This window comes from Dunckerocampus dactyliophorus, chromosome 2 (assembly GCF_027744805.1).
Source record: "Dunckerocampus dactyliophorus isolate RoL2022-P2 chromosome 2, RoL_Ddac_1.1, whole genome shotgun sequence".
Lineage (NCBI taxonomy): Eukaryota > Metazoa > Chordata > Actinopteri > Syngnathiformes > Syngnathidae > Dunckerocampus > Dunckerocampus dactyliophorus.
This window is the reverse complement of record NC_072820.1, coordinates 11,589,639-11,615,538: the sequence shown is the minus strand read 5'-3', so window position 1 is coordinate 11,615,538 and position 25,900 is coordinate 11,589,639. Positions and strand designations below refer to the sequence as shown.

The following is a 25,900-nucleotide window of genomic DNA, read 5'->3' as shown; positions in this document are numbered from 1 at the left end:
TTTAAGAGGCCTGGTGCTCTCTGCATTTGAGTAAATAAAAGCCCCCATTTACAGATGTATGAGGTAATATGGTCATTCTGTTTTGTGATCTCTTGATGACAATCTACACGCTTGGACTTATTTTGCTTTAATTTGAAGTCTTCATTTGCATTCACTGTGACAAATCGTGCCGGCATGTGTCCCGAATTGTGATAAAAGGAATCGATCAATTGGATAATCGTGCGGGCCCCGAAGCAACATTGATCGCTGCAAGAATGAGCAGTAGTAATGTTAACCCCAAAAGACACTCTTGTTGTATTGAGGAGGGACGATCAAATTGAATCCTTCTGTCTCCATGTCTCAGTGGGAGGCCATTGTGGGTTTTTGTCCCCAGATTAAGACTCGTATGGATCCGGCTAATCCTGCCTGCTCTTCCATGTGGGAGTGGCAGCGGGGCGTCTTTGCTGCACAGCCAGCCGTAACTTAATGGCTGTGAGATTGAGTTTTGCACACGGGCACGCTCACACAGCCGCAGACACACAAGCCCAAAGTCGAGATTTGTTTCAGGATTAAAAGCATCACCCTCAAAGACGGACATAATGCCGCGGGCATTCCCACGGCAGGACTGACAAGGCTGTGTGTTTTGCTGTGTGTGTGTGTGTGTGTGTATTCCTCCAAACTAGCAGCATCAGAAGATGCACACAAACACACATACACAGACGCACACAGTCCATGTTGCAAAGCAGCTGTCCAAGACGGCTGGCTATGTCTCTCTCATTATGCTGGCCAGTCGCACAAGCCCTGCCTCGCTCTCCCCTGCTGCTGCTGCCGCTGCCGCTGCTGTGGACAGGTAGCATCTGACACGCATTAGCCCACTAGTAATGACTTCTTCTGCTGCAGTCATTATCACACACACTCGGAGAAAAACAACCCCAGGGTGCCAGTTTTTTTTTTTTGCAGCGCCATGCATTTTTTAAAGTTGATGGTCTTGACATTTCTGCCTAGAAAACATGAAATATGCAAAAACAAAGCTGAGAGTTTAGTTTGTCATTTTAGTATTTCAGCCCTCGGAAGCCTTGCCTAATAGATCTTAAAATTAAGTCGGCAGCACCTGAGTGGTGTGAAGATGTCAGTGAGAAGAAATTGAAACAATTTGAAACATTGTGACTACCAGGCCTCCCACATCACATGGATGGTTTACTCAAGATCCCAAAAGGAATACCACTGCGATTAACATTAATCCTACAAGTCTGTGGGCAAACATTGCAGACGGCAGCTTGGGATCTCCAGCAATGACAGCAGGTGTTTCCTCACACGCTTTTTTAGTACTGACATTGTGTCCATTCAGGCTAATGGTTGGAATCAGTCCTACAAGGATCACAGACATTTTCATACCCAGATATGGCTTTTAAACCATGCTATTGACAATGTTTGGAGAAGAGGTCGCAGGAGGTCAAATAATGTCATGAGAATCTATGTGTGGATAGTACTCTTTCTATTAAAGCATTCATTGAATAGTCACGTCAGTGCATGGTATGCTGCGATACCTTCCAAACAAAAAACGACGTATCCGAAACCTGAATTGCGAGTTGTCAGTGTCACTAGAAAATCAAGATAGGCTCGAATGAGAACCATTTGAAGTGCTGGATTAGTAACAAGAATGCATTGTATGCTGCGTTGCTGGTTGAGGGTCCTTTTCTATATGACGCATTGGAATTGTCAGGCAATGCATAAAAATCACCACATCAAGAGATTTGGTTGAGGGTCATTTTCAGTGAAATGCATAGAAATAGTCTCAGTAGTGCATGGCATGCTGCAATGCCTCCAGGACCTTATCTTTAATACAATGCAATGCAACGTATTGGAAAGGCCATGAGAGTGCATGGTAGTCTGCAAAACAAAAAAATTGCCTATCCATAACCTGAACTGAGAAGATCAGGGTAGACTTGGTTGAGGGTCGGTTGCAGTATGACGCTTTGTAATATTCACAACAGTGCATGGTATGCTGCTTTCCCTCCAAAATGAAAAAATATCCAGAGTCAAACCAGGAGCATGGAGAATCCATTTCAATGACAACAACGTTCAACGAAAGTAACCCAGTATTCTTGTAGTCAATTAGGCCGCATGGGAAAAATGTGCAAACACAACATTGACACATTATCACCTCATGAGCTTGTCAGTTGTCAACAAAGCATCTGGCCTGTTTACACATCCAGAGGGACAGCTAGCGACATTAGCACGAATTTGGAAACACAAATCCAATATTTACTCTCATTCCACCTCTATTTCGACCTCCACCAACTTCAACCTGCATAAACCCAACGCTCGGCTGGTGGTGATGGCCGCTAATTGCACAACGACAGGACAATGGTGGGGTAAAATATGACGAATAATAGAAATCGCTTAAGTTGTGAAACCTGATCATTTCAGGCTGGATAAATTAGTGAGAATAATGCTTTGTTCCTCGCGAGGTGACAGGTCACCGAGGCGTGGAGGTCTTCAGAAGGGAGGTCGTGGCTGTGAAAACGAGACGCTGCACGATGCCCCGCAGAGCTCCAAAGCATAGCAGCATGAAGGACCAGCCACCCCCATGGAGGAAATCAATGATCTAATTCTTTGTGTTTCTACCCAAAGCCTGTGGCCACCGGTGAGGACTGGAATGTAAACTGGGACTTGAAGCGATATCGTGTAAAAATTAGGGCTGTTAAATTAATCATGATTAATCTGTCTGAAATATGTCCATTTTACCGTATTTCACGAACAGAAAGACATTTTGTTGGACGGATAAACAGAGAGACGAAGTTGGAGGTATTGAAAATATCTTTGAATGCGTTTTATAAAAGTGGTAGTGTGATGGTCTGGGGCTTTTTTTGCTGCTTCACGACCTGGAAAACTTGCTGTGAGAAATGGAACTATGAATTCTGCTGTTTACCGACAAATCCTGAAGGAGAATGTCCAGCCATCTGTCCGTGACCTCAAGCTGAGACCAACTTGGGTTCTGCAGCAGGACAATGATGGCTGCTTCCGTGCAGATGTTGCAGCGGGCATCCCTCATGACTGAGGGCCCTCGTCTGTGTGGTAACAGCTGGGCTTTTCAACAGGACAACGCTGCAGTTCACAATGCTCGCTTGACCAAGGACTTCTTCAGGGAGAATAACATCACTCTTTTGGACCATCCTGCATGTTCCCCTCATTTAAATCCCATAGACAACATTTGAGGATGGATGGCAAGGGAAGTTTATAAAAATGGGCATCAGTTCCAGACAGTTGATGCCCTTCGTGAAGCCATCTTCACCACTTGTTCCCACTAGCCTCCTGGAAACACTCACATCAAGCATGCCAAAACCAACTTTTGAAGTGATTACCAAGAACGGTGGAGCTACTCATTACTGAGTCCTACAGAGAACATTTTTTGTTGTGGTTTGGAGAGTTTCTTGTTATTTTTTGAGCGATGGTCTTAAACTTTTGATCAGCTGATCAACAGCCTATTTCAGTTTAATTGTTGTTTTCAATAAATGACTTTGCTCCCCTTTCTTGTTTTTGCATATTGTAGCGCTACTTAAAACCTCACTAAGATCCAAATGTGAAAAATGCAAATTCTAGCAATTTTTCAACTGGTCTTAAGATTTTGATCAGGTCTGTATGTTTTTCAAATCACACAAAAAATAATGTTTTTTCCCATATATATTCTATATATATTAATGTAACCACAATAATAAACTAAAATATGTTCTTATTGTTATTATAGTAACTATTATTAATAGTAGCGTTATCATTATTAGTAGTAGTAGCAGAAGTAGTCATGAGGTGTTTCCTAGCTAAATAAGGTACCACAAAAATGAGAAATACCTTGTAGGATGATGAAGTGCAGTTCCACATACCTGTAATCCACAATACGACATGATTTAGATTAAGACGTATTTTCGTACTTTTTTTGTAGGCTATTTAACCTGCATTTGACACATGACCGTAATCTGACAACAGTGCATGATATGCTACATTGAATCTATAGCGCCCCTGCTGGTTGCAGCCAGTAGTGCACTCTATTTCACCTCAAATTGCTGTATAATACGCCAAACCTTAACCATGAATTCATTCCAGGTCGAAGATGACCACTGCAGATCGTTACCGCTGACAATGCTGAGTGCTTACATTTGTGCCCGAAGCGACCCAAAGTTAACTTTAAGCGATCACAGCAAGACGCAGACGACTGAGGACCAGCACACATTATTATATGCAATTACCTCCTAACTGCACTGCTTCACCGCTGTTGTTTTAGGATCAGGTTGTTGAGAAAATGATCCTGAGATGGTGTAGAAGCGCCGCAGAGGGGAAATGGGTCATTATCAGAGAGTATAGCTCACATACCATCACTGGTGTTTGCACTGGAATTTAATCCTCTGCGAGTGTGTGTGTATTGAGCGCATTCATCCATATCATCCACTTTCAATATTTAGGCATAGCGGCCCGGCTCTGTGTTTGCTAAACCTCTTCAAAATGTAACCCTGCATGTATTTTCCACCGCACGGTGAGTGAAAGTGACAGGGGCACGCCTGGCTGGAAACAAAAGACGAGGCGCACACCGGCATGTTGGCTTTGTCCTTCATCAGCCCTCCACTCTTTTCTTCCATCTCATTAATGGATGGATAGATGATCAATAGTGGCGAGGCAGTAGAGAGGGGATTAGGATTAGAAATCGATGGCTTTGTTTTCTTCAGCCTGCCAAAGATAAATAGTGCCTTAAGACACTGACAGACTTCTGACGACGATGTGTGTGTGTGTGTCTGTGTGTGTGTGTGTGTGCGTGCGTGTGCGTGTGAGAGAAAGGCCACGGAGAATGTGACACTTTGCCAAGCACAATGTGAATGTACCTAAGTGGGAGATCAGATGAGAGAAAGGCTGACTACAGGTTCACTCCAAGTTGGCACCTGACGCTCTCTGAGAATAGCTGGAGATGACTGATGACTTCCTGCAAAGAGGAGACACATGCTCCCAAAAAACCTGAGTGGGCTGTAAAAGGGAAGGCAAGGCATTGTGGGTAGGTGAGCCTCCATCTCCCACTCACAGATTCGAGGAACAACCCTTGATGTAAGCCTGCTTGCTCTCTCGCCTTTTGTCTCCTACCTCCCTCTCTTTCACTCACACACACACACACACACACACACACATTTGTTGGGTGTCTGTCCCCTTTGAAAGAACAAAGGCATTTATTTGTGGTTCCCGCCGATCAAAGCTCGGCTTTGTGACGGCCCGTTTCCAAACAGGTGCACAAGCTGCCGCGCTGTAATCCTTCTTTTCCTTCATTAAGTCTTAAAGGAAAACTGCACTTGTTTTGGAATTTTGCCCATCATCCACAGTCCTTATGTGAGACATGAATACACGTCTTTCTCTTTTCTATGCGTTCTAAAGATATAAAACAGATGAAAAGAGATAGCTCATTACTGCATATAATGGGAGACACCTACACCGCTTAAAAAGACCGCTATTAAAACACCTCCAAAAACCTCCAACACGGTTTTATGGTTTTATATACATGCTGTGACCATGTAGTTACAGGGACATTCATGATAACATGTATTACATGTATTTTGCTGTATTTTGGTCCTTTTAAGTATTACCAGAACTTCCTTGCTTGGCGCATTGGTTTTACATAGCAACATAGAAATGAACACTTACACCTTAACTTTTCCAAATTCAAAAATAAAAACACAGCAGCAGTGGTGACAGCTTCAATATGTAGCGTTACCTTTTTGGTAGTGACCTGAGGCATTGTGAGCGCGGCGCTGACGCGCTGCAGGCAAGTGTGCGGTGAAGCTAGTCGCTAGCCGGCTAGTAGCTAGGCGGTGTGGTGTGGCAAAGTGTCAATGCACTACTAACGTAGTTACAATGTCACTGTAGCTTGGTTAATATGTACGTCTGTGTTCATGTCTCACATAAGGATTATGGATGATGGGCAAAATTCCAAAAAAGTGCAGTTTTCCTATAAAAAGCAGGAAAAAAATAGCATTCAAAAGCTGTCGGTATACAGCGGAGCCTCAAACGTTGAAGGCCTCTGAAGTGGTACACTTCTGAATTCAAGCCAATTTTTCAGGAGACAGTTTTGGAGGCTCTAATTCCAAAAGAAGGACTTGAAAAGGAAAAGAATATTATATATTATTAAGTAAGCGCACTCACATTCAAAGAAAACTACAGCGGTGGCCCAATACTATAGTCTAGCCCAGGGGTGCTCACACTTTTTTAGCCTGCGAGCTACTTTTAAAATGACCAAGTCCCAAAGATCTACCTACTACTATAACTATAGAAAGTATATATATTTACTATGTTTATTTTTCAAAAATATGAGTATGTATTTATGTACGTTATACACGTATAACAGGAGTGCACGCACTTTCTCAGCATGCAAGTACAAGTCAAAATGATCTACCTCTTTCTATAAATCATATAACATACACAAAATGTAACCAGTAAACTCTGAAATTCTATTGTAAATATTAATGATTAGTATTTCACATTCACATTTTCAAAGTTTACAGATAATCAAAATAGTTGCTATCATAACTCACTTCAAAATGGAAATAAAGATAATTACACGTAACACCTAAATAGTTGTGTACATAACCTGAGTACTGGTAATATGTCAGTCAAATTAGCTATGTAACGTTCATTAGAGCACACAGTTCATGTATTACATCCAGTTAGCATTTGCTATCAAACATTACCCATATACAAGAATTTAAAATGATAATGCAAAAGACAATGCAGCCGAAGTCAAGTAAACATATTGAAAAGGTTTCACCAATGGGCACATTTTTAATTTCATCATGAAATAATAGTTTAAGAAGCAAACGCGTAGAAAACACTGATTTCTGTAGTACAGTTCATGACGAAGCAAAGCCAGTGAACAATAAACTTTTTTTTTACGTAACTAGCCGCTACAAGTGAACAGATAACTTTGTGTCATAGATATAGACATCTTACCGCAGAGTTAGTTCATCCATAATCAGAATAATAAAGATGAAAGTTGCATCTTCGTGTGTAGCTTGAAATGCAGCGGGGGAGCAAGCGCGAATCAGTAGGGGAGCTTAATGTCAGCTGACTGATGTCATATGACTACTACAAAGTGACGTTTACGCGATCGACCCAAACTACCTTGGCGATCTACAGGTAGCATCGACGGAATGGCCACCCCTGGTCCAGCCAGTATCCCAAAATGTTTTTCTCACATGACAATGGACGTTGTCCCAATACTTTTACCTACTGCACGATTTTACCTAATTCATAATAATCTTCATAAATTTTCTTTGCCTATTATTGTGATTTTTTTTTTTACTTTATTCCCATATTATAACTTGTAAAAAACAACTCCATGCTATTATTCCTCATATTACGTTATACTTGTAAAATTAATACTTGTAAAATTAAGACTTTTACCTGTTAGATGACCACGTTTTATATATATATATATTTTAACTTTCTTCTTGTAGGATTTTTGCTGATTTTTCCACTTTTGCTGTTTTTTTTTAAAGTTTTATTGTTTGATTAAATTTTCAGAACAGGGGCGTTTAAATGTTTACTACCAAGGGTCGCATACAGAAAAGTCAAAAGATCCAAGCGCCAGTTTGATACTTTCTATTTTGTAAAAACGTTAAAAAAAATTTTTACAAAAAAGCCGTTTTATATGTTTTTATAGACAAAACTTTGTGTTATCTTTGTGTTTAGCAAAGTGTTTTTCTCCACATTTTATTGTGGTTAACTTCTTTTTACACTTGTATGGCACTTATACTTGAACACATTGCACAGTTCATAAATCTTTTATGGTGGCCACAGTTTGACACTGGAACTGATCATTTCTATGCCTATTATTTCCTATGGGAAAAATTGTTTGACCTCAGAGGTATCACACTAGTGCTTTTCATTGATAGTTTTTTTTTTGGGGGGGGGGCGTTCTCATGCTTAAAAGGATGTGATCCACACATAAAATGTTGTGTCTCCTGTTACAAAAGGATCATAGCGTCTTTACGTGAACATGCCCTTTATTCAGTACACGACTTCTCATTAACTGAATTCACATTACAAACATCCAGGTACATTATGTGAGACTTCAGACGCAGTGAAAATGCTGATAGATGGTGTCCCACACCAATATATAGACAGCTTTTGGACAAAAACCAGCACAACAATTTTCCACAATTCCCACGCATGCACATACAGATCATGCACAAAAGGACCTACTGTGTTATTTGGAGAATTTTGCATGATTTCATAAGAAAGTTAATGCAAATTAGTATAAAATCACTAGTGGGGTTGAGCATGATGTCCACAATTCCACTTCCTAAAATATTCGGATGACATTATTTACAGATGAACAGGCATACATAGACTTACATGATTGTGCTACAGCACATACACATTATATGTACAATGAATACATTTTTTTTTCTTAAACTTGAAATTAAGTATGTTCATGGCTCCTAATACTGCTCAAATGGGAATGTCTCATGATAAACATTCACAATAATGTGGATATAAATGAGCGAGTTAGTCACTAAGGCATGTCGGACAGTGAGTAGACATGACAACGCTACAGTGTGCATAAACAGTGCACAACACAATATCTGTCGCTGACAAATATAAATGACAATAATGAAAAATTATCATTTTAAAAGTGCATTAATAAAGTGCAAATAAATAAATGATACATCCTGTGCGTTTTACTAAAAATAAATGCGCAGAATATGTGTCCATATTGCATAGCCACTGCTGACAGTGCCATCAATCACAGTGTCCTTTCAGATTGTCCAAAAGCAAAGCTTGAGGATTCTTGTTTTGCTTGCATATATACAGTATATATATATATATATATATATATATATATTTCTGTGGATTTATGTGTATGTATTTGCCTTAAAGGATGAGTATAGTGTTGAATCTAAATGTGTTTATGTTACATTTTTAACTGATGTGTATCACAGCTGCAAAAAGCCCACATGCAGCTTAAGCTACCAGCATTAAAATATCATTAAATCTGCGCCTTTGGAAAACCTCACAGCTTCTTCTTATTGCTGCCTCCTGAAAGGCAAAAACACAAGACAATAAGCACAGGAGAATAACACAGCGTGAATGAAGTATGTAAATACTTACTGTCTCACCTTCCTCATGGCAAGTCATCCTCTGAGCCATAGTGAGGAGAGCGCACACAGCTCCGGTACTCCTGAGTCTGCTTACCACATTTGGCCAGCAGAATGCAGCAGTGAGGAGACAGGAGAAGAGTGGTGAGAGGAAATGAGAAGTAAGAAATGCTTTCAAACATAAGGTTATTGTAAAGCCGCTCAGTTATTTACCTCACAGTTCACTCATTCTTTATGTCGATTTTTAATTTCATGTGATAATTTGGAAGTTTTCATGTTTGATTTAAGGCAAGCCAGTGTGCAGCTTTCATTATGATGTCAACAGTGGAACAGAGGAGTCAACTTTAATTCTTGCACTAATGACCTTAGTCAGCTCCTCTGTGCTAAAAGCCACTGAAGCGCTACAGAAGCCAATGCTGTTCAAACATCCACAAGTCTAACACTGCATCTTAAATGTTGTAATGATGCACACAAATGATGGCCCTTCAGGAGCTGGCTTTTTAAGACTCAGAAAGTGTGTGTGTAAATGCTGAGAGATGCTGCCACTACATACTGTACATACAAAGATAACACATCAAAGCATATCACAGTCATTCACAGATACCATGCAGATACTTGTACTGTATGTGCCCTATGTGCCTGACATCATTGCTATATCTTGAAAGCTTGTCTCTCAACATTCACACAATTAATATGTCAAAGATTCTTTTCTATACAGAGCACTTCTGAAGACCCATAAGCCCTCCTAGCAGTAGTGCGCTTGGATGGAGTAAATGACTACTGGCCAGAGGTGGGAGCAAGTCAGTGTTTTGCACGTCTCAAGTACTTAAGTCTCAAGTCTTGAATCAAGTCCAGTCTCAAGTAAAGATGTGCAAGTCCAAGTCAGGTCTCAAGTCAAAACAAGAGAGCTCGAGTCAATCCAAAGTCATAGGCTTGACATTTTCGAGTCCTTAGAAGTCAGAAGTTTATACAAGTCACAAGACTTAGAGTCACAGAAAAAAAATGCTGACACAGCATTCGGGATTTACAGAATCAACACATTCGTTGTTTGTTTTTAAACCGGACTGAACATTAATAGATGAATTCATCGAGGAGATTCAAAGGGAAAATACATTGTCTTGCTGGAAATTACGTAACAATCGTGTTAGTTGAATACTTTGAATGGGGACACATTTTACTCTACACATTCACTGTAAATCTCAAGTATTTTCAAGTCATCAGACTAAAGTCCGAGTCACCCGAGCCATTGATGTCAAAATCCAAGTCATGTTGCATGATATTGTCGAGTACAAAGTCATCAAAATGTGACTCGAGTCGCGTGACTCCAGTCCACACCTCTGCTAATAGCTAATGAGTCTAACTAACATGCTGGTGACTTACAGTGTAACTCGAGCAAGAGTTTAGCTTACGACGGCCAAGAACAGGAGAGTACACCCAATATCGGCCATCTGCATACTGATGGATGGACACATACACAGTACATGTGAGGTAGCAAAATGAGGTGATGGAAGCAGTTCTATGGGAGAAAATGTGTGAATTAAATGATAGCACAAATGGTGAAACGATGGTGAGCTCTGCGTGATGTTGACTGTGTGTATGACTGCAGGTTGGCAGATAAACACATCATGCTGTGCTGGGAAAGAGAACCTTCTGGGTTTTTTTTGTTTTTTGCTGATGCATTCAAAACGACAACCGCTGGCAGCCTCATGCTTGAGAAACTCCCATAAGTGCGTGCACACCGTACCAGGACCCCTCGCTCCCTCCCTCCTTCTCACCATCATAACTCTATCACGCTGTCCTGACTGGGCCACTGCAAGGAGACCCAGCAGAGCAAAGAAAAACAACAAAGATGGATTTTCACTCACTCGCTGCAGTGTGCACACTAATTAAAATAACAGCTGACACACTGAAAATCATTGTCCATTATCACCTACACACGCTCCTCAGGTCTCACTGCTTTTCAGGTACAGCATATATAGATAAGCTTCAAATGATTCATACCCTGGACAAAGTTTGAGTTCTCAAGTGAATTTTAATTTGTTGAATGGGTATCTTCTCGCTGGGAATAACACGAGAAAGTGTCCTTTTTAAGAGGCTGTGTTACACATATTATTCAAAAATATTTGCCTTTTTTCTACAGTATATACTGAAGCTAATTTATAAGACTTCTCTTAATGGACTATTTTGAGGAAACCCAATTGACCCTTCTAAAGGGTCTAACCCAGGGGTGTCCAAAGTGTCGCCTGGGGGCCACTTTCCCACAGCACACTATAAAAATACAATTAAACATCCATTCATCCATTTTCTGTACCGCTTGTCCACACTAGGCTCGCAGGTATGCTGGAGCTTATCCCAGCTGTCTTCGGGCGAGAGGCGGGTTACCAGCCAATCACAGTACAATTAAACAAGAAAACTAAAAACAACAACAACAACAGCAAAGTTGAAAAAAGAGCAAAAAGCCATAATGTAGCAAGAAAGATTTTAGGTATTGATAACACTAATAATCATACACCTGTAATACATAGCTGACAAGCAGGCTGTTTTTTTCTTTAAATATACATGGGTACTCGGTTTTTCTTATTAATTCGTACCAAAAGGCCAGACAAAAACTTGGCTATATTATTAACTTGGTTATATAATAACTATGGCAATATTTCCCATAGGAAACAATGTAAATCCAATTAATTAGTTCCAGACGCATGTGGACTTCCTGTACATCCTGGCGAGATCAAATTCAACAGTGTTTCTCACCTTCTTTGGCAAATTGCTGGCATTCGCAACTGTCTTGGCCCCATTATGGGTTATTTAGCAGTCACCCTCAATAAAATATGTACAGAATGTGTATCAGCAACATGTAAGATGCTTTGCTTGGACACTCGATTTTGTGGAACGATACAGTACAGGACAAACGGACTAGTTGGTTACGTGCAATATTGTAAACAATAACATGTTCAAAATCAATTCTTCTCAACAAGAGAGCAGAAATATGGTCTTAAAAAATGTAAATCTAAAAAAAAAAAAACCCAAAACACTTGGGTTGCACTAACAACAATAACGACCTTCAGCATTTCTGTATGTGGAATCAAGTTATGGAACAGATTGAGTAAAATACTCAAACAATGCACTAAAATGAGCGATTTCAAGAAACAATACAAGCAGTTAACGTTTATAAAGTACAAGGAAGAAGACACCTGAACCAATGTGCACAGACAATGCGATGTCTAACCAGTCTTACATTGACAACTAACTCTGTTGAGTACTCACTGATTATCTAACTGTGTTGGTGCTGGTTTCATCAGCTATTATCAATTTATTGCCATCATTAAGTTTGTTGTACATTGAACAAATGTATTGCAACTGATGTGAAACGGATGAGGGGTAGGATTAAATAAGCTTTGCTTCTTCCTACTCCTTTTTGGACATGCGGAATTGTGAACTGTGGCATGTGATGCGCTCCAGTGTAATTCGTGTGCATGTTCAAGATGAATGAATGAAACCATGACCATTACCATACCTTGGCCTAAAATCAAACACAAACACAACCCTAAAACCTCACCCTATCCTTGCTGTAATAAACCCGGTCTCGAGGTAAACCCCAACTTAACTCTAAACCTACTCAAACACTAACCCTACTATAACCCCTAAAATGAACCTAACCCTACTCTAAACCTACTATAATCCCTAAATCAAACCAAACCTAACCCTACTATAACACCTAAATCAAACCTATCCCTACCCTAACCTTACTTTAACCCCTAAACCGAATCTGACCTTACCCTAACCCTATGATAACCCCCTAAACCCCACTCTAACCGCTAACCCTAAAGTTAGAGTTAGGTTAGGGCCTTATCCTTAACCTAACTCCAACCCTAGCATTGTAATAGACCTTGTAACATTTAACATTTGAACTCTTTCTCTTTACAGTGTGCCTCTAATTCTCCATCATAATGTTTGGGTGCTGGTAAATTTAAGAATATACCGCAGGCCAGTAAGAATGAGCTGCAGGTTTCAAATGGCCCCCATGCCAGAGTTTGTACATCACTGACCTAGCGCGTTATATCACCTATACTTTTAGAAAAGGTAATATGTGACTAATATGAATAATTTTGCCTTTGTGTCAGAAGATAGCCAACAACAAATTCACAATGTGGTTAGGAAATGCATTCTTTTGGGTTTAAGACAACATATGCTTATGTTGTGTAGTCAAAACAGAAAAAACAACAAAGACTACGATAAGGACTTACAAAGTAGATATCAGAAACCTGCACCTCCCCATCCAATGAGTTGTGACTGCTGGACAGCTGATTACTTGAGTCTTGCATTGCTGGAGAGCTCGTTGGCTCGCCAGTGGGGGGAGTCTCAGAAAGATGAGGAGAGCAGATCTGCATGGAAGACTGAGGGGATGCGGGACAGATGGGGGTAAATGCTGAGCAGGGTGGCAGAGTGGCCGCATTTTGGGCCAAGGGGGTTACTGTGGTTTGTGTGGCTGGGTGAGGGACGATGTGGGTGAGGGGAGAGGACGGAGAGGTGAGTGGTTTGGTGGATGGGCGGATGGAACTGGAAAGTGTGGAGGAGGACTGGCAAGCTGACTGAGCAGTGGTGGAGGAAGAGAGGAAGGTGGGAGGAAGGGTGGATGAGGAATGTACAGATGAAGGACTGAAAGAAGGAGGAGTGGATGGAGGAATGAAGCTGGGCTGATTGTCAGCTGGCGAGGTTGCTTCTGTCTTCTGTGTGAGCTCGGTGCTGGCTGGAATTTTACTGTGAAAGATGGAGTGTTATTAATAAATAGACAGCAATGTACATGACCATACAATGAAAGAAATTTGTACCTGAGCTCCACCTCCACTGTTATGGTGTCCTGCTTCTTCTCAAGAACCTCAACTACATCTTTGTGGGACCTTAAATTACACAATGTGATACAATCAGCTGTCCAGCAGTCACATTAACTTGAAACAAGTTAATCATCTTTAAATATTCTTAAAAGAGTCATTATTCTCTTTCTCACTTGGCCACATTGGGTGAGAGCATTTGTTTCCTGCAGCGTGGGTGCTCGGGTGTATCGAAGGGGGTGGTGGGTAAGGAGTTGTTAGAGGAGAGCGTGGTGGCGATTGATGCTGTGGTGGCATCTTCAAAGGAGGGAGGCGTGCAGGGTGGCTCTCGCCCTAATTGGCAAACAACAAATGTATAAATAGATAATGGCATAAAGAACTTATGGTAAATATCTCAGGAAGAAGTACGAAATTTCACATCTACACAAGTGTAATCAGCTGTGATCAGCTGCCTTCAATATGGATACCTACTGTGTAAAAATCTAAAATATATCTCAGCTAAAATGTGCAAGAAAACATCCCTTTGCTAGTTTTTTCCACAAGTACTGCAGCGGAAGCCAAGCAAGACTACAGAAAGAGTAGTCAAACCTCTGATGGATCATCTTGGCACAACTGATGCATACGGACACAAGCACAGTGCAGTCTTTTATTTCTCCAGCTTAGATTCTTGGAGAGATTGCAGTGCTGCTGATGACAGCTCTAGAATTCATGGAAATTTATGCAGACTGGGCAAAAACGTGGAAAGATTGCCATGTCCAGCATTCTCGTTACAGCACGGGGTTAAAAACAGCACTGGGGAAACTGCCTCACTGGAGGGGATGGTGACGAGATTAATGAGGATTTAAGAATTTCAGGTTTGAGCAAAGCAGCGGTGCATTTCGATTCAGGGGAGAGATGAATTACAAATAACTCCAGAACAGGCATGTGTTTTCAGAAGCTTAGGCCTTTTGTTATTTGCCTATTTTATGTTATTGCACTTAAAATAAGAGACATAGATGTGTATGATCTAAAATACTAACATTGACTTGTTATTGTTGCAATTCATTCAATGAAATAGCGTTGCAGGATTGTGCAGTATTTAACAGAAATAACAAAACATTTAGTTACCCATTTTGTATGAGTTTATAGCTGTTACCACCATCAATCAGTTTTTTTGTTGTTGGAGCTTGCAATTTGTTGTATTTGTTAACAGAAATCAGGTAAAACTGTGATAAGGCTTTTAAACTTGCCAAAAGTCTATCGCATAGGCCAAAGAAGAATTGTATTTTGAAACAAATCTGCATACATTTTGAAAAAAATTTGTGTGGATTTTAAAGAGTGCATTTCTTGTTGGGGAAAGTTATGCTTGTACTTTTTTTAGTTGTTGGCAGTGCTGTTGCTCCGCTGCTGAGCTGTTCTTTCTCCAGAGGATCAATAATGGTTGACTTTATCCCATTTAAGCAGAAAATGGAACACTCAAGTGCAGGCGGTTAAAGTTAATAGTGTGGCAAAGTTCAGAGAGAAACAATGCAAAACACACACAAAAAAACCAGCACTTCATCTTTTCTGTTGTACTTCTTGTGACGGCCATCAAGATGCTCAGAAGTTCTGTTTATCTATTCTGTTTTCTATTTGAATTAAAAAAAAGGTTCAAGACACACACTGATAAAAAACGCCCTGACGTTGCACCTAGAAACGGTGTGTTGCATATTTCCTCAACACCTTTGATAAGTGTCCCTACCACTGTCCTCCAACACGAGGAAGCTATGAGGTCCTCGCAGGCTCTCCAGGTTGTCCATGTTTTCTTTCCTCTCATCACTCTGTGAGGGATGCTGGCTGCTCAACCCAGATCCACCAGCACTGGACTTGAACATGGCAAGAGCTCCTCGTCCTCTTTTAGAAGGAGACGGTCTCAATGCTGTGAAAGCAAAGGATGCTCATATGAACCTTCACTCACGTTACTGGCCACAACATTAGGTACACAACATTGGAGCTGGACATGGTTGTTAATGTTCAATATTTTGCTTTTGTACTTAATGTTGTGTCTGGCATGTCAAATGAACATGTATGAACTCACAGCAATTCTTCTTGAAGACGACGTCGCTACAAAATTTGTAGAAGCGCTCAGCATAGAAACCTGGTCTGTGAACGGATACTGTGTCCTGAAGGTGTGCAGGTGGGATAGGGGAAGAAATGACTTGAGGTGAGTGCACAGTGCATTGTGTACTGTGTAAGAGACATATAAAAATAAATGAGCAATGCATTGCAATGCAATAAGCTAAACCTAAGGGCCAGGGAAAGCTACTCACCCCATCATGGATGAGAGACTTCCAAGAGTGCTCCAATTTCTTAATCAACCTGTAAGATAATTGAATTTCATGGCTAACATTTTACATTTTATTATTAAACTTCTTACAACAATTGTTTTATGTTTGACCTCTTGCATCTTTGTGTACATAGATGTTATCCATTTGTACTGTGCAAGGTAGCCATGCCAAGTTAAGAGTATTGATTTAGCTACTTAAATTAGTCAAGGAATGTTATCATTAAGATGCTGGACTCATACCGATAGGACTGCAGAATGTCAATGATACCAATAAACAAGAGGAGGCGCTCTCCTTTAACTCCCACAGCTGGAATGCCACCCATTCTGTAAGCAGAGTGAAAGGGTTACCATCATGTGCAGACATAGGAATGAGCATTGTGACATGCCAACGTACGTGTCATCATGGTCCAGAGTTTCCCTGCATGTGGACCCTCCCTGTATAGACTCCATTGCAGTGGAGTACAGAGCTTTCTGGCCGACAGGACGCGTTTCATCTGCGCCATCTGCTGGGGAACCCTGGGACTGACGCTCTCTCTCTGCTTGTGTCTTGCTGTGGACTCCAAGGAGCAAACTGTAGTCCATAATCTTAAAACTTTCCAGCACCTGCAATGGAACACATACAATACATACACATAAAATAATTATGTTTTTGTATACTTCATATTACTTGACTTTTACTTTAACATTATTTTCTTTATCTTTCTCTCACCAGACAGTCTCTTTGCAGAGTTTTGACCAAAGCGTTGTATGTATCCTGGTCCAAACTGAGGCCCTCAGGAACATCACTCAAAAAGTCCAGATCTTTAAAAGTGGGTTTGGACTTCTCTCGCTCCTTCTTGGATGCTCGCCTCTTATAAGTGGAGCCCTTCAGGTCAAATTTAAGGTGCATGCGTACGGAGCGTGGGAGAATATTGTTCATCACAACAACCCGAATGTTTTTACCCCCGCACTGGACACAGTAGAGGCCAAAGAACTTGGGTAGCAACGTCCGAGGGTTCTGGTTCAAGTTCTGAAACATAAATTTTTAGATTATTTAGTTGTTTGGACATTTTTCACTTGTTTCTTTCCAGAGGCCTTGCACCTGCTAGACAGCGTGACATAACCCCAAGGTCTTGGCTCGTGCTGCTGTGTTCTAAGCCTGTTAAGGTATACTTAGCTACTACCCCTTGACCATCACAAAGCTGCTGCTTGGCGTCATTGCTATGATCAAGGCCACCGCCAGGAGATAGGATAGCTAGCAAACAGATCAACTAAACGACAATATGAATGGCAAATTTTCTCAGTAGAGGGGTTTTTGTTGGGACTTACTTACCATGTAGTACCCAGGAAGCAACTTCTGTAGGAACTCTGCCTCCTTGTGTTGGACAGTTTTGACGATGAACTCGTCATCTCGTGTAACGTAAAATATGGATCCACTAGCTCCTGGATTGGTCAACTCAATCAGTTGCTCGTTACAGAGAGAATACTGTAAAGGAGCACACAGACACACATATGTTAAAACCTAAACAAATATGTGATTTGTAGTCTTTACAATATTACAGTGTTTCAAATTAATGTAACATTTCAGCAGTTCTATCCAGACACAAATAGTGCATGCTGCGAGATACACTGTGTGTCTACTGTCTGCTGTTGCTTCATGTTGAGTTTTAAAAAGAAAGCTTTAGCCCACTAATCTTCCCCTGGCACATGGAGTCAGTCGGTGTGAGCTTAAACACTGCGGTCGAGTCCAGTGTTTGCTCGTGCATGTATGCAAATGTGCATGCTCACATGCAAAATGTGCGGAAGAATGTGCATCCGCATCTACGTTGTGTTGCATTATAGGGAATATATATGTGTATAGATTTGCAGGGGGTCTTGTCTTTGATAACGCTTCCAATCGTCAGTCAATCATCAGTAATCATAAGGAACACATATCTATATTTAGCTCATGTTCAAGCGTCTGCTATTACAGATATCAAATGAAGTACTGTATATCATGTTTAGATCTCTGAAGTGAGTGAAGTGATTAGTTTAAGCACTCGAAGCTGCCTCTAGGAGTAGTCATTTCTGCAGTTTTGATGTTTTGTCACAAAGTAAAATGTGATGTTTAAGCCAAATGACAACAATCCAGCATCGAAAACAAACCATGCAATTAAATACAAATTCAGAAATACTCAGGAAAAGATTGGCATAAGGTGCAAAACACTTGTAACATTCAAGAATAGGCCAACAACTATGCTCCCATATTCCTGAATTTGATTTTTTGGACATATGAAACCAAGGTCATCCTGTATAAGAATTAGATAGAAAACCAAAACATCACCAGGTAGTCATCTGGTCGTATCCCAAACAACTCCCTGAAGTAGCGAAAGGCCACGGGGGCATAGGTTTTAAACCTGAAGTCTGGGAAGTGGTGGGCTGGCGTGAGGTTACTGCCCTCACTGCAACAAAAGGAGGAATAACAAGAGCGAGTGAATTAGATACTGTGAACACTAGTATGTGCACGCTACATACAGTATATGACTACCTTGGGAAGAAGATGCTTTCCACTACATAGAAGTCCTGCATGAGCACATCTCTCTCGGGCTTGGAGCTGAGGTTGCCAACAGTATATCCAATACCCAATTGGATGGCCCCTTTTAAGGCGGAGGAGGTGGTCTGGGGGCGATGGATAAAAGAACACAGTCACATGTAGGTGGAGGGCAGCTGATGAAATCGGGAAGCCAAGCTTACATAGGATTAGTACTTCAGAATCATAGAAAGAATCCCACACAGTAAGAAAAAAGACAACCAGAGTGTAATCAAGACAAGGGGAAGATGAGGGATGGCCAACCTTCTTGTAGGTTGTTTCTCCGGAGGCATCTACTCTTCTGTGGCCGATCTTCTTCTCATGAGCTTGGCCTGCTCCAAACGGGGATGGCATCTGTCAAAAACCACAGTTAAAGGCAGGAAAGTTTGTCAGTGCACAATACATACGTTACATTACAAGAATATGCAGGGTTTCCCATATATGAATTTATTTGTGGTGACCCGCCACAATTCAATTTGGGCCGCCACAGAAAGATTTAGCGCACTCTTTTTTAAAAAAATATTTGGCATTATCTGCTCACATTACAATGAGGTGAATGAACAGCTTGTTGTTACTACTATGTCCAGTAGATGGCATCAGAAGTGCATACTTGTAATAGCACTTCACCGTGTATGTGGCACTCTTCCATTTGCCATTTGTCTTACTCACGGTGCCATAATACCTAATTGGTAGGTCAACACGCATGTTAACAATGAACTACCATGTGGGTAACAACGAATGAGCGCTACAACAAACTGCACACAAAGTATGCTGGATACTCTAGCAGTGACGCTCGACGCTACAATATTGTGAGGTATTAGATGTACAATGACGTGTAGAATATCTTTAAAATCAGTGCGCACTTACATGGAGACGAAAACGCATGATGAATGCTTTTTTAAACCTCCATGCATTTTATAAGGCACACCCATGCACGTCTGCCGCTGCACGAAATGAAAGGCACCTCCCCCATAAGTCAATACTTTCATGTTCTGTTTTTAAATCAAATTTAAAAACATAAACATAAACACAAACCACAAAGCTGTTTTTTTTTGTCCACAGAGAACAGAGGACAACCAGCAAACTCACCTCTACTTGACTCTTCTTGGCTGTATCTGTAGAACAGCAGGGAGAGAAAGACATGGGGGAAACATGAATGCCACATTTGTATATCTAGAGTCACACTTAAGCAGGGAATGATGCATCCATTTGTTCAGACCCAACTGAACTAACATAAAAAAACTAAATATTTATTCACCTGTTTTCCACCTCACAATTTCTAGATGACAAACACCACTGCACAACTATTCCCCAATGCTATCAGATGTTTGGACAAAGGTATTTGAACACCTGGTCAGTACACCAACAGGAATTAAAATGGAATAAAATAAAGATCTCAGAAGAGAAGTTGTGTGTGTGTATGTGGGGGATTTTTTGTACATTCATTGATGATAGTATTTGTGAAGCATGAAGGGGTTGAGGTTCTTCTATAGCAAACACATCCAAGCATCTATGCAACTGAAAATGACTTTTGCAAACTTCTGGAAGCATTTAAGTGCCTTGGTCAGATGAAAGGAGACCCGAGGGATCTAACCTAATTACTTGTCAATATACTGTATTATCTAGTTTAGTCGTATGTATGTTCAATAACATTGTCCATACCATGCAAAGTCACTCCAAAATGTATTGTCTAGTCACAAGAATGTGATGTTAAATGTTAGTGAAAAGCAACTAAGGACTCCTCTACTGCTTTTGCAGTCAACAAAGGTTTTAAGAGATTTAGTTATGTAATATGAGCATGCACTCAAGAACAGTGGACCTGTTAGGCTTATTAGAGTGTAGATGTTAGCACTACAGATTGTACAATAATTCAACTGTAATCATCAAACATGCAATAAATTGGAATGCAATTAATTTCTTTGATCCAATGTACTGATAACAGTGTTTTGTTTTTTTTTTAGATTAATTCATCATCAACTTGACTCCTGACAAATCAGCAGTTAACTCACCAAGCAGAAGAGTTCAGTGTCATGTGCTTATCAAAGATCTGATATTCCCAAACAGAAAAGCAAAGCAGTCAAATTTCCGGCCGAACCAATCAGACCACTGCAGTTTTCTCTCTGAGTTTTCTATTCTTGTAACAGTCACATTTGTACTGGGGACGTAAAACTCTATTGGATTGACTTCCTCCCTAATCTGAGTGCTGTCATTGGCTGGGGTCTGGAAACCACATTGCCAACCAACCACACAAGGGGATTATGAGACATCTCTCTGCAGCCAACAGGAAGATTGTGTTGGTGCTTGGTTTGTACACTAGTAGAAGGCAAGAGAGCATCAGTGGTGGAAGTCAAACAGAAACGAAACCGATCTTTCTACTTCACTTGCGCTTGGTTTGCATCGTCATGCTATTTTTTTAGGTCATGCCAGGGTGAAGATTAAGGCCAAAGTAGGGATAATGAACTTTTAAGCCACGTTGAAGCAAACGGTGCTCGTAGCAGATGTTGCTTCATCGCCGAGGCTCGATAGCGGTCCTGACAAAACAAAAATAACTTCTCATTAATGGCTAACAGATGCAAACAAAATTCTTCTGTTGGAGAGAAAAAAATGTCAGCTCCACCAGCTTCTACTCTTCAAGATCAAAAAAGTCCACACAACCAGTGTCTAGATATGTCTATAAATATTCAGAAGAATGCTGATGGAGGACACATGAAATGGAACACCTGACTTAATGAGAGGGATACAGATGCTAGAAGAGAGGAGGTCACAGAACAGTGGGATTTAAAGGAAAACTGTACATTGTTATAATAAAAAGATTAGGGTCAACAGTTCAGAAAACATTCAAGGAATGATGCACTCCCTCGACACTTCGTTAAGTACGCCCGCACAATCTAATTCGATTCTTGTTCCACGAGTTCAGCCTTGACAAAGTTACCTAGCATGTAGGGCCTTATGAAATCCGTTTTATTTTTTCCCAAATTGGGTTTTTTCCATTTTAATTTTTTACATTTCCATTTTTTAACTTTTACACTGATTTTACCACAACAGAGTGAGTGCTTTTTGGGTTTAGTGAATAAAACGTCCATTAATTAAATGCAAACAGCCTTACATTTATTGATGCAATACATCATTGGACAATTTTGCCTGGTATTTCAGAATCGAATGTAGCTTTGCTAATTTTTGTAATAAGATGTCAGCCTCTGCACACATTGCTACAAAATCCTCAACAAATAGTAATGCCCATGTTTGTACTTCAACATTGAACAGTCCGCTGGGGAAATATTTCCCCACACAAACGTTCCTGCGCCTCATGATTACAGCATTTCATTCACATTATGTCAATTTCTGTGAGATTCCGCGTTTAACAGTAGATTCCGTCCATGTTTCCGTTAATATGGAAATCACATGGCCCTAAAAGTGGCACTCGGTTGACCCCCGCCATTGTTAGGATTGTGACAATTGTGTGGAATTGACTTGAAGCAATTGAAGCAAAATAAAGTGCACTAGTTGGTTGCAACCAGCAGAGGCGCTGTTGGAGAAGAACAACATTATGTTAGCTATGGGAAACTCCATCCATACAGACCTCCATGCTTTATTTTGCTCAATCCAACACAGGCATTAGGAGTTCAGAACATTCACAAAGAGTTTCTGCCATAATATTAAAAATAACATAACCTAAAAACAAACAATCTCTTAATAGTCCATCAAGGAATTTAGTCAAATGTGCATTCTAAGTGTGCAGGTGTAATGATGGTCAACTGCGCAATCTGGCCCTGCACCCACCGGGGCTTGAACCATCGATTGTCACTAAATTGGTTGGGCAGCCAACAAGCTAAAAGCCCAAGCTGTCAACTGATAGTCCAGCACGGCTCTCAAGGCGTCAGGGAGTGAGGTTTACCAATGTACTTTTGCACAATCACACCAGCTGGCATCCGTTACACAAGGTGATACATTGTAAATGCCAACATACAAATTAATTAAATAAGATGAGTGAACCCAACTCTCTTCATAAACCTGTTATGAACACTAATTTTAAATAAGTAATTAGTAATTTGGTTTTGGAAAACATGTTTAAATTGATTTATCCAGGTTAAGTCAAATTTAAAAAAAAAAAAGTATTCTACCCAGTGTGCTTTGGGCGTTTTTTTGGACATGCTCAGAGCTGCCACATGTACTTCGAGCTACCAAAACTTTCTGCACGTGTTCACCTCGACTGCATGGTCAACCAGCAGTATTCTTTTGAAGGATACAGCGAAGGAAGAAGCACTCGCCTCAGTGACAGTTGGCGTGCTGACAGTGGTTAACAAAGATGCTCAGCAGCAGGGTCTAAATGCAGTGCACCTCCAGCCCATCTCCACTGCCATCATACTTGAGGGAAGTACAGTCATGGACAATGTTAGAGACTTTCCCCAGCCATTCTGCCTATGTATGCTCTTCACTTAGATTACCCAAAATGCATGGCGAACACACTCAGATTCATTCAAGCAGAAGCAAAACACTACCTCAGAAACTGCTTAGTTTGAAAAACAAACTACCGGTACTGGGGTAGGCAAGTTGATCCAGTGCAAAAACCTTTTCCCCTCTTCAAAATAGACTCCCAGATGTGTTGAACCTGAGTACAGTGGCTCTCATAAAGTTCGATTCCATTAAGTTGACCGGAATATGATGGATGACCAACACTAAAGCGAATTAAGATATCACTTGAGTACTGGAAGATCACAATAAATAAGTTACTGTAATCTAATTGATTCAAGTTACTTTAAGTACTCCATACTCAAAATAAAAAGTTACTCAAATCAAATATTTAAGATAATTTGAGTACTGCAAACTCAAAATAAATTACTATACAGTAATCCAATTATTTTGTATAATTTAAGTACTGCACACTCAAAATTATTAAGTAAATCCATGTAGTTCATCTAAGTTAACATAAATTCCTTTTTGGGATGCAGCGAGTTTGCATATTTTTTTTAAAGTAAAGTCAACTTATTATATTTTACAGTGTACTGTTCCACTCCAGTCCTGTAGGTCACAGTAATGTGCACTACTTAGTGGATAGAAACTATCACACACAGCAAGCCTTTTTTTCACCACAGTTTTTTCACTGCTCTGTATATGTAATGACTAGAGTGTGTTTCGCCTGCTGAAGCGCTGCAGGTTGTATTGTCTTTGTCACCTGTTTGTACAAAAGGATATTAAAAAGCACTTGTTTTGTCCCTGGATTTTAATTGAAGATACAGTATTCTTAAACCCTTTTATGTTAAGGGTTACACAGACGTGTCCAAACCTGCAGATTAACACTGCAACAAAGCCTGTCTAGCACAACAATGAGGATTGTCCTGGAGCAAAGACACACACAAGTCTGAGTCTGCGTGGGATTAGGGTTAAGACAGAATTTTGTGCCATGAGCTACAAGCAACACAGCAGACAGACTACCTGTAAAGGGGGCCTGTTTTGACTCTCTGAATGATTGTTTTCAGGCAGAAAGCTCATTTTGTGCATCAATTAATATCATAGACCTGAGACCTGCGTGCCATGCAAAAAAAGATTATATTTCTGCTTATTTCGTGGAGGAAATGGCATTCCGTTGCTGTTGTTTTTTTATTGCACTTTTTTTTTATTTTATTTTATTGTAGTTGCATAATCTAGTGCGGTTATTCATGATCACATGCAACGCATATGCATTAACACAGCACATTGAATATGATGATGTAACTCTTAATTTATGTTTGCACCAAAATATCATAAAATTGTCATGCATACTACTGTGTGTGATATATTTTTTTTCCCGCTGTGATATCACCAGGGGATTAGTGTGCTTGGTTTATGTTATAATTCCATGTCGCATTACGTAAGGCACTCATCAGATCTATCAGGGAGGATGGAAAAAAAGACATGCAAAGATTACTAGAGGCTGAGGAACAGCGACTTACAACTTGTAGGAAGGTGTCAAGCGGAGGTGTCATGCTTTTCCTTTTTCCTATGCATTTCACTTATTATGATTAGCATACAACCAGTATTTCTGCAGCTTTTATCCCACAGTAGTTTAGCTTTCGTAGCTTCATAGTATGAGTGACAGCATCTCACACAAAGCATTCTAGAGAAGACACTGTGTGGCCACTTGCAACAGAACACCAGCAGTGACTTGAATTGTGATGCTAATGTTATCTAACAATCCAATGTATTATTCATTTAAACGTATTTGGTTCCTCGAATAGGCATTTTCTTATGCACAACTCATATATATTACAATAAACTACTTCACAACTTCCTATCCAGGCGGGCACCTTGCTGTCAGTCTGTCTTCCTCCTCCCCAATGATGGTGGCGGCCTATGTGAACATTTAACGATAAAACACATACTCCCGAAATAAAATTAATGAAACATACACACCGGTGTCTGCGAGGTCCAGCTGTAGACTGAGGCCAGCTTCCTCCTCCCTCCTCCGGTTAGGTTCCGCAGTCAGTTCTTCCATCTCCATGACAGCTCCGCGCTCGCACAGCCGGCGGTCCGTAGCCCAGCCAGATGCGGCTAGAAATGCTGTCTGTCACATTACCGTCACAGTGCCTATAGGCAACACTACAACCTACATAGCTTCACGAACGTATATTAATATGGGCGACACGCAGGAATAATAATATAGAGCTATTAGGCGGTGAGTCGCGCGACCCTCATCGTTGCTGCCGCCTGCTGCTGCTGTGCGTCATTTCACTCGCGACGGATGCGCGTGCAGGTACGTTACAGATCTACAACCCGGTTGGCCGTGACGTCATCACCTCATGCTAACACATACTGTATAGGTATAATTTTCGCATCAAAGACAATATAACTGATGTCCTTTTTGTACAGCAAAGGTACAAAAATAGGTGTACATTTAATTTTGAGTTGATTGAGAATCAGAGGTACCAGTGGGGCCTCTTCGTTCGGCCAACCGCACCACGATTATTCATTCTCATACTGAACGTCTATTTAGATTATGCCGCTGGTTAAGGTAAAGTATAGAACTATACCATTTTAGAAACCTGTTCTATGTATGTACCTCGTAAAGTTTGGTATTTAAAAACAGCAAGAAATGAGATAATAAAAAATTAGACTTCAATTTTTGTCTGTATTG

At 40.6% G+C, this 25,900-nt stretch overlaps 1 protein-coding gene across 6 annotated transcripts; it reads right to left on the bottom strand.

The window, feature by feature from the left end:
* Positions 1-7,994: 7,994 nt before the first annotated feature.
* Positions 7,995-25,492, bottom strand: LOC129177395 (phosphatidylinositol 4-phosphate 5-kinase type-1 gamma-like). Of its 6 annotated transcripts, none has more exons than XM_054768486.1 (18): positions 25,180-25,492; positions 19,879-19,904; positions 19,054-19,143; positions 18,748-18,878; positions 18,544-18,661; positions 17,554-17,706; positions 16,951-17,250; positions 16,636-16,844; positions 16,482-16,565; positions 16,225-16,273; positions 15,993-16,077; positions 15,657-15,833; positions 14,113-14,269; positions 13,937-14,005; positions 13,352-13,865; positions 10,488-10,562; positions 9,121-9,196; positions 7,995-9,048 (listed from the first exon to the last, which is right to left on the bottom strand). In XM_054768486.1, the coding sequence occupies exons 1-17, from the start codon at positions 25,265-25,267 to the stop codon at positions 9,134-9,136; spliced, it is 2,388 nt and encodes a 795-aa protein (XP_054624461.1). In that variant the 5' UTR covers positions 25,268-25,492; the 3' UTR covers positions 7,995-9,048; positions 9,121-9,133. The 6 variants fall into 6 exon arrangements, with proteins under 6 accessions (XP_054624461.1, XP_054624462.1, XP_054624467.1 ...); XM_054768487.1 differs by having other exon boundaries at positions 9,129-9,196; XM_054768492.1 differs by lacking the exon at positions 25,180-25,492 and adding an exon at positions 23,058-23,121.
* Between the last annotated feature and the right edge of the window lie 408 nt (positions 25,493-25,900).

Excerpts from the sequence above, each read along its gene's own strand:
- LOC129177395 (XM_054768486.1), bottom strand. The coding sequence starts at position 25,267 with ATGGAGATGGAAGAACTGACTGCGGAACCTAACCGGAGGAGGGAGGAG. Across the intron at positions 17,251-17,553 it reads TGCTTCCTGGGTACTACATG|AACTTGAACCAGAACCCTCG; the intron begins GTAAGTAAGTCC and ends TTTATGTTTCAG. Across the intron at positions 10,563-13,351 it reads AGGTTTCTGATATCTACTTT|TATGCAGATGGCCGATATTG; the intron begins GTAAGTCCTTAT and ends TCCATCCATCAG.